The 11,197-nt window shown below is 37.8% G+C and overlaps 1 protein-coding gene across 5 annotated transcripts in view; it reads right to left on the reverse strand.

Moving 5' to 3' along the window:
• Nucleotides 1-10,095, reverse strand: part of GSDME (gasdermin E) — a 51,017-nt gene extending 40,922 nt beyond the window's left edge. For 3 of the 5 annotated variants that reach the window (XR_010067957.1, XM_063303773.1, XM_063303770.1), the window contains exons 1-5: nucleotides 9,978-10,089; nucleotides 8,678-8,923; nucleotides 5,833-6,025; nucleotides 2,992-3,163; nucleotides 1,771-1,891 (exon numbers count right to left, since the gene is read on the reverse strand). Coding sequence is in view for 4 of the 5 variants with exons in the window: in XM_063303773.1 (XP_063159843.1) it covers nucleotides 1,771-1,891; nucleotides 2,992-3,163; nucleotides 5,833-6,025; nucleotides 8,678-8,894 (703 nt within the window). In the remaining variant the exon portion in view is untranslated. Of the gene's footprint in view, nucleotides 1-1,770; nucleotides 1,892-2,991; nucleotides 3,164-5,832; nucleotides 6,026-8,677; nucleotides 8,924-9,968 lie in introns of all 5 variants that reach the window. The other 2 variants (XM_063303771.1, XM_063303772.1) reach the window with 2 other exon arrangements.
• Nucleotides 10,096-11,197: the final 1,102 nt, after the last annotated feature.

Genomic DNA, 11,197 nt, shown 5'->3' on the forward strand with positions numbered 1-11,197 from the left:
ATTGCACTTAAGTCTGTAACTTTCATGTGGGTGAAAGCATTCCCCCTCCATGTCTTTCCTTCCAGAAACATTAATGCAGATTAAAAAAAAAAACCTAGCATGACTGATCATATATGCAGATTTAATGCCTTTGTGACATCACCAAACAATAAACCACCCCCTCTTCCCACCCCTCTCCTTAACATATTTATATTATTATAACTGTGATATTAACTGGCCAGAACACACTGTGTGTTTTGAGCTTTTATGTCAAAAGGCAATATGGACTCTGATTTATGATAATATCTAAAGCACTCAAAGAATAACATACCCTGTATGACTGATAAACAAGAGGGAGATACATTCCAAAGGAACACTGAAAAGTAATTCAAGGCAGGCATTTGAAAAATATGTGAATGCCAAATGTAAGAAGGCAACTCAAATGAGCAAAAGAGTTTCATTATGATTTTTGGGAAAACATTTTACTGCTCAGACTAACAGGAAAATTTGAAATTTAAATAGATTTAGAGATAGCATTAATCTTGATATCAGATTAGGATCTTCCTTGCAATCCAGTATGAAAGTTAACATCTGAATAAGAAAAAAAAACCTTATTAGAATGTGACAGTGATAATTCCTTGTAATTTGCTGCTTTATAACATTACTGAGTGTCAACAGAATTCTTAGTATATTGTAAGTCAGCTATTTTAGGCACAATTTCTTGGATGCTTACTGAAGAAATGGGTGAAAATGTCTAGAAACTCCATAGATGAGAACATCCTTCCAGTATAGCTGCTGTGAACAGGATGATCATTTCAATACAGAGGAGTCACAGCAAATGTGCATTTCACAAAAGATAAAAAGCAGCCTCATTCCATGTGGAGAAGTTGGGGGTCCCTGATCACACATGGGAACTGCAGACTAGTTTAGAAGATGCAAAACAGGCTATGAGGCAGAGAGAGATGTATTCTACAAGAGAAGGGATGGCCAAGGGTCTTGTGGACAATGGCTGGTGGCCCAGAGGTTTCATTCATAAACTCCTCCCTAACCCGAAGTGCCTGTCTTACTCTGCCTAGGGTAGGATTAGTCCTGCACAGCAGGGACATTTATTATTTATAAGGTTTCAAAGACAAGGCAGCCAAATGTTAAAACCCAGCAATACAGAAATGAGAGAAGAAACAGTAGTGCTGTAAAGGAGGAAACAGATTAATGAACTGTACTAATCATCACGTTCAAATAAAGTAGTCCCATATGGTGTGGGCATAGTTTTGGAATCTTTAATATATATGCGTTCACTTTTTAATTTTAGATCAATATGGCCTGTACTCAATACTATCATATGACATTGCTATTTTAAACATTTCATGTCCAGAGATAAGGTCTCTGACAACAGTATCTGTTCTTAAGTTCCCCTATCAACTAGTGGAAGTTGATAGCATAAGACAGGTCTTCTCCCTTTCTGCATACAGTAGAATCCATAATTTGCAACCAAATAAGATGCTTGAATACTTTGGTTTGACCTGCACCTACATCTTCTCATGTATTATACTTGGCTTCTGACTGTGTCACACTGATTCTAAACATCTGTAAGCCTCCCCTTCAAATGAGCACCAGCTACGTACTGATACAAAGCATGTATAAAACTGAACGCAAAATAAGACGTTGAAACAGTATTTTAGAGGACATCTACGAATGATCTAGTTCTAATAAAAAAGCATTACTCATCAGGATGAGCATGCTCTGTAATGCTGCCCTGAGGAAAAGGAGGGGGAGAAGGGGCACATCACTTACCAAATCGACCGTCACGCTTTATATACAGCTCTATTACACTATAAGCAACTGCTGTTGGAGCAGGGATCTCCAGTACCACATTAGAGTTCTTGATCACTTTTCCATTTTCACTCACTGATACCTAGGGAGAGATTTAATTGTGCAAATTAATCCCACAATGCAATAATTTACACACCAAAGGATGTCAAGGAGTTATTTTGTAGAATTTAAAAATGGCTTACTTTTAAGTGAGTTAAAGCCAAATAATGAAACAGAAAATGCCCAGAGCTGAGAAATTTGAGCTATCATCTCTCAGCCCAATGCCCCTCATAGGATGGCCTGGAGGATAAAATATATGGCATGGGGGGAGGTGTGTGGAGAGGGGGACAGCACAAGTTACTTAAAGAGATGTGGAATACATGTACAATGAATGAATGAATGAATCAGCCATTACTGTTTTTGCAGTTTTTTAAAAAAAACAAAAACCTTAAAACTAGACATCTCTCAAATGTATTTTCTCAAGTTTGGCTTTGCTATAATAGGTAGGTTTTTAATTCACAAAAGACAGGTCTACTACGAGTTCTTCTTAGTACAACTGGATCTTCTACCCCCAGAGAAAATACATTTGTGGTGACTTTCAGTTGGGGTGACCATCTCCATAATCAACCTCTTTTGAGCTTCTCCACTGCTGATAGAATTGGAGCAAAGGATTTGATGATCCTTTAGCCTCATCCAGCAATTTCTAACTTTCATTTGAGTTCAAAACAATGGTCTAGCAAGGCTACTGTATAAATGGTTATGTATAAGTGCTTCACGCTTTGATTTTTGAGTATTTTCACCTTACAAAAATGGTACATATTTTCGGCTATCTTAACATTTACAGCAAACATCATTTAACAGCAAACAGTCCTATAATTGCATAGAACATGCATTTTTAACATTAGAGTTAGTATTTAATGCAGACAACTTTATTCATGCCTGGGAGGTGCACTTCTTTTTCTAAAAAATTTTAGACTTCAAAGGCCACAGGGATGTGGCCAGTGATGCAGTATTTGACTGGAGTGGACAGGGATGAAATTTCAGCCTTTTCAGAAGGGGGAATTTAAAAGGCACAAGAGCTAAATCCATCTTGCTGGGGGGATATGGAAAAATGCAGTTGAAAATTAGCAGTTTGCTACCAAATTTTAAACATTCATGGAATGCTATAATAGTTCACCAATGTACTTCCTTCTGTGTTTATACCTTTATAATTTTTGTACTTATTCCCACCATACCAGCCAGTTTTTCCTCTTTCTGAATGTGTTCAGATATTAAACATTTCTGAGTTGTCAGTATTTTTTCTGTAAGGATACAAAGAACATCATGCTTTCTTTCAAGCATTTCTTGCAATAATGAAGTCTGTAGATTTATTGACCTAAAGAGGGAGAATTAAATACATTAAATTACTATAGCAAAAACTCACTTTGAATAACTGGACAAAGCATTGTTTTTCCATAAGAAGCTGATAAACAATGCACTCTTCAGTAACAAAGTACTAGTAGACCAGTCAGAAATAACAAAACGTGTTGGATCATTGCATTTGGGTACTAGCAGCATATATAAAAACATACTGTCACACTGATAGTCTTGCATTTATGACTCAATGACAAACTAACATCAGACTTTTCAGCACTATCAGCAATCTCCCCAAATGCTCCATATTCAAATTTCCCCACATATCTACATCCTTTTCAAAACTGATATGAGAGTATATTTACCTATCATTGCATTTGTATTCATTCTTAAGAGGTCAATGTGGCACATATGGGAGTACCCTAATTATCCTACAACAACAACCCTATGAGGTAGCTTGGGCCGAAAATGAATGACTGGGGCAAAATATAAGGTCAGTAGTTGAGTATGAACATGTGTCTACTCACCACCTTAGCTATAATTCAAACTAAAGCTGGCTACCAACAGCATTTCTAAACTCTCCAGCAAATTTGTGGGTGGATAATTTTTAATACTTTCTCTCCTCAGGGGCAAGGCTCTCCTTAGGGCAACAATAGCATCACTACTGAAGAAGTCCACTGGGAGGTGTTCTTCCATGATGTTTTCCTCTGGGTAAGGGAAAAGTGGGACACCAGGAAAGCTACGAACTACTGAAGAGGTGATTGTATAATGAAAGACGGAACAGTCTAATATACCCCTTCACCGTCTTGTAACTAAATGAATACAATAACTACTCAATAACTCTTATCTAATAGAATAAAGCAGATTTTATTTCATCAAATTGAATGATAACTGGCAAGGAAAAAACTTAGAAGAATTCTCTGTCACACACTAATTCAAACCATGCATTGCATCATTCTGCTGTAATGAATATTGATCAGGTCATCACTAAAAACAAATCATGATAAATAATTTATTTCAACTATTTAATGAAATACTGAAACATGATTTTTATTGACTTAAAATATATTTATTCTACTTTTCAATAATGCTGAGCTTTATTTCCTCAGTTAATTCAACACGAGAGCAACAGCCTAATCCTCTGCCACATTCCACCAAACAGAATCCCATGACAGTGCAGTTATTAATCCAGTTTAAAATACAGCTTTGCAATGCATTAATTTTAGATGAAAGTGACACTGATATGCACACATCCATACCCAGACACATTTGCTTCCTATTATAAAACTTTGTACCTTGGCTCAAGTAGCTTCTTGTGCTTCATTTTGTACTTTGCTTCTTGTTGTTTTAGGAAAAAAAAGTCTTTAAACGCATGGGGATGTCATGTTCACCGTTTCAATGTGCATTGTACATCGTAACGTTTCGCATGTCAAGTTAAGTTGCTGATGCGTGTTCTGCCTAAGAGGGGGTTGTGAACTCCTCCTGCTGGGGTTGTTATCTGTATTCAGGGGAATGGAATGTGTTTGGGTTATCCAGTGTGTTCAAGGTTTTCTTCCCAGGAGATCAGAGGAACTCGTTACCAGCACCTGGGCTTGGGGAATTTGAAACGGATGGGCGAGGGGAGGGATTACGTTCACACCGAGGGTTTTTAGTTTGTATTTGGCGCGCTTTTGCTCATTCTCAGCTTTCTCTGTATTTGCATACTATTCTTTAATAAACCAGATATTCTTAAGCTCCTGCTTCTGAGTCTGTTAGGATAGGCAATCATTACAGGGGGTCTGCAGAAGGGGCAAGTGATGAAATGTGCATTCAGACATTAACTCCACCCTTTACATATTTGTATGTGATGTCATGATGCAAGTATAAAAGAGTGGAGCTTGTGTCATAACATTATGATGCAACTTTCAGGTAAAGTTGGTGATATGAGCAGTTGTTTTATCTCTTCTCTTCCGATTATTTCTGTACCATCCATTTCAACAGAACCAGATTAGGTTTTACTCAACAAAAAATATTTTGCCCTTATTGCACTCCCTGCTTTTGTACAGAAAAGGAGTAAATCATCACATTGTTGGAGATGCAGTGAGAATAATGGTTCATTAAAACATGATTTTGCGACATCCTAAAGTTATGTTCTGGAATGGAAGAGTTAAATAGATCAATTTGACTCTGAGATTTGTTTGATCTATTACGTAGAATGTAATGGCTGGACAATGGAAATACCTTATCCATGTCCTTCTTAATGCTAAGAAACTAATCCTTCAAGACTGAAATGATAAACTTCTTGGCTCCAGTTACTCATGAGATTAAAGATATGATGTTACTTGCAATTTGTAAAGACGTTTCTTGCAAAGATGGATTACAATTAAACAATTGAAACTGTTGTGTAAAATCATATATATACACACACGGATATGCCTATAAAGTCTGATGTGTCTAGCAGATGTCAAGCTTGAATCAAACCTCTCTCAGACACACATTCAGATCAAATTAACTCCAGAAATCGCATTGTTTCATCATCTTCAGTCTTTGCTTTCTTATTTATTCAATTCCAAGTAAGTCTAAAACTCTTCAAAGCAATCCTGCTTTTTAAACCTCCTCACAAAGATGCCATTTCTAAGGCCAAAACTCTCCCTTTTAAAACCCTGTAGAGTGAAACTATTTATAGATCTCATAAATGAATAAAATAATTACCTTCCCTTCACATCTTTCATAAGCTTGTGCAAGTCAACTTCTTGCTTTTTGAGATTTCCAAAAGAGGACTGGCTTTCCACAATGTCTCTTCCTCCAGTTCCTAAATTAATTCTTCCAAATGAAGTTTCAATGCTTCCTCTGATGCCATCTTCAAACTTGCCCTCATACTTCACAAAGTCAGACTCTAGAATAACTTGGGGAAAAAAGCAACATATCCAAGTGACAGAACATTAAACAGGAGCACAAACATAAATTATTTCAAAAATCAAAGATTAATGATAAATAAAACTGGATTGAAACATCTACTGACTTACTATTTATCATTTTTCATTGCTCCCTATATTTGAAAATGCTTATAATCCAGTGAATAAAGCAAGGGTGGAGAATCTGTAGTCCTTCACATGATGCTGAAATATAAGTCTTAGCTTCTTTGACCCAGTGGGTCATGCTAGTACAGTCTACTGGAAGTTTACCAATGGTGCTCCTTAGAATAAATGGATCCCTATGCTATAAAGCCTTACAATACTTTGGAAGGATTTGGGTCTCACAAATGTGTGCATGCATATGGGACATTTTAAGGATTATAACAGTCATTCTAAGTAACAGTTCTCTGAATTCTACCATAAGTCATTCTCTCTACCCAGAGTGAAAACAGAACAGTCACCAATAAAAGTCTTGTCATGCTTCGCCTGCCTACCTCCTGCCTTTCTATCTATTTAGAGCATCCCAGTCCTGATGGACTCTGGACAGTACAGTGAACAAAGCACAAAAACAAGGCAAAGAAAATAAAAAAAAACTTGATATGAATCATAAGTTCCATGTTGGTTATCCACAGTCAACCAGGGCCAAAAGCACACTGAAATAATTTTTACCCAATTGAAAAATGGAAGAAGGAATGGGGCTAAGCATATATTTGAAAGAATGGTACAGAACAGACATTCCTATTCTGAATTTCTTGAGACAATGTGCAATCCTATGCTCTCAAGCTAATCCTTAATTCTTAGAGGTTACTATACATTTAATATTCATTTTCTTCTACAATTTGGATGGCTCATTACTAATTACAGAATCAAATAAACAGTAAGGGTCAGTAAAACAAAAAAATTCAGAAGAGCTATTGTCCTGACATATTTGAATTAGACTGAGTTACAGAAGCTGTGGAAAATCATGCATGGCTCTTCTGGATTCTATTTTTGCCAGGACTGATACATCATGATGAAATACTTCTTTGAGAATGGGCTAAAAATGTCTGCCATAGTATGTATACAGTTACAGATCACTGATTCACCAAAATACAACACCGGGAACTTCCTTTAGTTCCCGGTGCCTCCAGGCATTTTATTAGCAGATTTGGTGGTGCATATATGCATATTTTAGCTGTGTCCTGGTTTTGTTTTTAAATCTTATTAACTGCCTTGTATGCTTACCAGAGTAGAAAGACAGGGTATATCTCAAATAAAATAAGATTCTGGTGTTCTGGGTTTTTCTCCTGGAGTGTGCCAATCTAACCATTGCAGGAATGGCTCATTATTTTCTAGAAGTAAATATTCCAGAATGGGAAGTGATTTGTAGACAATTTGTGAAATAGCCAGTTCAGTGTGTTACAGGAGAAAAAACAGAATTCAACATTTCACATATTTCTGCTTAATTCATAAACCATAGTTTGCAAACCACAAGGCTGAGTTCACACAGAAACAAGCCAAAAAAAAAATTACTTTGTGATTTAGCACGATATGAGAACCCAGTCAATGAGATACTTCTAACGGTAGTGAGAAGATCAAGATGGAATGTCAACTGTACTCCAGTTGATAAAAGAACAAATTATCAATTCAAAGCCAAGAATCTTCTGACATCTTTAAAAAACAGCAAATAACAGACTTCCTCAATTATTATGAGTTGTAACCCAACTTATCTGGATACCACCAGATTAGAAAATCTGAAATAGCAAATAAAAGCAACTTTCTTAAAGAAAACTTATTTCTGTCTTATCAACAACTATGATTGTATTCATTATTTTTTTCATTCTTAAATTGCTAAATGGCTCTTCAGGGTATTATTATTATGCCTGAATTCAGTTTTAAATCTGATATAATCTATTTCCATCTGAATAAAAACAATTATTTCCTAAATTATTACAGATATTAATTTAGCAATGTTAGAAAAAAAAACCTGTTATTTATTTTCTATCCTGCCTTTATTATTTTTATAAATAACTCAAGGCAAGGAACAACCCTATTACTCCTTACTCCTCCTATTTTCCCCACAACCACCACCCTGTGAGGTGAGTTGGGCTGAGAGAGACTGACTAGCCCAAGGTCACCCAGCTGGCTTTCATGCCCAAGGTGGGGCTAGAACTCACAGTCTCCTCGTACACGTATCTAGCCGTTGCCTTAACCACTAGACCAAACTGCTGTTGTGAATGATCAGAGTGCATTCTGTACATGCACTGATGCATCCACTGAATTGTCAGACTACCTCTACACTTACTCCTCTGTAAGTGATCACATCAAGTACTGCAAGCAGTCATTTTACAGCATAAATCCCATAAAATGGTATAATGTTAAAAAGCATTATTGTCACTGTTTACTGTAGAAAGAATTTCACAGTTTAAATCAGTATCTAATAGTTCAATCTGGGCTATTTTGATTGTTTTCTGGAAGGTATCCACTTTCAAACAAAAGAAAGAACAAGATGCCATGTAAAATAAAGTAATATTGCTATAACTGACTTTTTGGGAAAAAAAGATAACTACTTTTAACAATAATAAAGCAGGTAACTATACAGTAATCCACAGTACTTTGCACCTTTTCTTATCTCCTGTAACAGTGTGTAACTGTAACTTTACCTGGTTTTATAGGTTCATGTGTATCTTGAACAAGCACATCATTCAGTGTGACTGATGAGAGATGGTACTTTGGATTTTGCCAGCACCAGGTTTTCTTTTTCTTTGTGACTAAATTCAGGAACTGTAATTTATCCAAGTTATTCAGGGATGATACAGATATCAAGTTTCCTCCACAGTCAACCTCCTTCACAAAAGTCTTTGTTGCTCTTGCAAACATCCTAAGGATAGGAGATACTTAACAAAAATCTGCAGAAACAAAATCAAAATGTGAGAAATACAAATAGTGTGAGGAAAAATTTCCATTTATATGTTTAAGAAGGTACTGATTTGTACTTTATTTATAAGATTTATACCCAGCCACATCTTGCAACTGTGTTGTTCTGTTGTTGTAAGAAAACAGAAGGGAAGAACAACTTAGTTTAATTAAAGGCAGGGCAAATATATTTAAAGCTACAGTGCTGTAAGAGTTACAGAAATCAATTTGATTTTATGTAGGGGAGTTGGTGACTATCAGCAAACCATATCTATGCAGCTTATCCTAATGAAAAATGCCATTATACATTTCCTCAGCTTTTAAACTCTTTGGTGGACTTTCTCCTCTAATAGAATAACACCGGTTATTACTCTAGAGCAGTGTTTCTCAACCTCAGCAACGTTTACGACGTGTGGACTTCAACTCTCCGTGCTGGCTGGGGAAGTTGAAGTCCACACATCTTAAAGTTGTTGAGGTTGAGAAACTGCTTTGAACTAAAATAAAAGCTTTGGACGGTTTTAGTTTACATCCCACGGCATAGCCGTAAAAAGCTAGACATCATACACAGAAAGGGGGGGGTGTTTTTTGCTTTCCCTTTCAGTAGTAGTTTGGGTCATCGATGCAATTCATCAGCAGCAGGAGAAAAAGCAGCGGCTCCTCTTCCAGTCATAATGAACAGGACGGTCTTTATAAGGACGGGGCAAGCGGAGTAGCAACGGTTCGGAGGGTAGGAGAGGCTGAAGAGGGTGAACTCCGCCTTGCCTCATCAGGGCTCTGCCTCGGTGGCCGAGACGCAGACAGAGGGGCGCGCGCTACTAGCAGCGGACAGGAGCGTGAATAAACTCTTCGTTAAAAGGAAGAGGGTGGAGGCCAAACGCGAGGGCTCCGGGACACTAGCTAAACTACCACGCCTTGGTACAAAATATCATTAGACTGCACAGGAGGACAATTTAGCCAAGAAAGGACCGGTTGGGAACAAAGAAATAAGCCTGCCCCAGAGGAGGAAAGGGCAGCTTTCACCTAGAGCAGCATTTGCACCTCTCCCACCTTTGCTTCCTTTTACTCACAACTCCCCAGGGTCGACGAGCGTTCCCCTTCAAAACTGCTCCAGGCCTGACTCTGTCGTTCGGGCCTATCACACCAAACGGCGACGCTTCGCCGAAGCTACCGCTTTCTTCCTTTGGTTCCCTTCCTCTGCTCGCTCGCGAGGGGCGTGGCTAGATGCTGCCTCTGCCGCCGCCGTAACAGATGCGAGCCGATTAGCGGCCCGCGATGTAACAGGGCGGTGTAGGAATGAATGGGATATAACGGCGCCTGCATTCATTTGAAAGCTGCCCAGCTTTCAAAGGTGTTGTATTTATTTTATTGCTTAATAATAATTTATACATTTATATCTTCATGTCTACATTTCTGTTTAGGCAACTTGAAATATACCAGGTCTGCATTTCCATGTTTCCAGTGCGACTTGATTAACTGCAAATACAGTACACATAAAAATCAAAGTTGCAGGGAGGGGGCCGCGGGGAAGACGCTAATACATCTCCCCTGCGGCCCCTCCCCACAACTTTGGTTTATAAACCATAGTTGAGTAAATATTATCAAGACCAACTAAAATAGTGTACAAAAGTGTGTGCAAGCTTTTAACTTCCCCAGGATAATTCATCAAGCTATGAAAATAGAATAAAACTAAAAATCTATAAATTAGTCCAAATGTGGATATAAGTTTAGATTTAGTTTGAAAGTATGCACGGCTACCAGATTTGGGCTGTAAAAATCTAGGCAACTAGATGGTGGCAAATAATTTTTTGCAGCCCTAATGAATTAGTCACCAGTAGATATGGCAAGTGCTAGATTATATATAGCATCAAGAAACCAAGAAACTGGCTGATCTGCCCATTTTTTTTTTTCTCTCATACACAAAAGCAGCAGCCCAATTCCGAAGCTTGGAAACCCAACTGGAATAGATTTGCCTCTTGAATACAGTTAATCATTTCTGGCTAAACAAGAAGAAATAAACAAACACTGCATGATGTCAATGTTAAATATTGGGTCAGATCCCAAAGACTAAACAGAGGTCCACTTAAAGGCACTACTCCCAAAGGAGCAGGTTCTCAACTTGGCGGTCCTTCTAGACTCCAGCTTCCATTAATACAGCAGGTAAAAGCCATGGCTAAAGGGGCCTTTGCTCAACTTTGGCTGGTGCACCATTTATAGCCTTACCTGGCACAAAAGGACCTTACTACAATGACTCGTGCCCTTGTTACCAC

Source organism: Candoia aspera, chromosome 4, assembly GCF_035149785.1.
Source record: "Candoia aspera isolate rCanAsp1 chromosome 4, rCanAsp1.hap2, whole genome shotgun sequence".
Lineage (NCBI taxonomy): Eukaryota > Metazoa > Chordata > Lepidosauria > Squamata > Boidae > Candoia > Candoia aspera.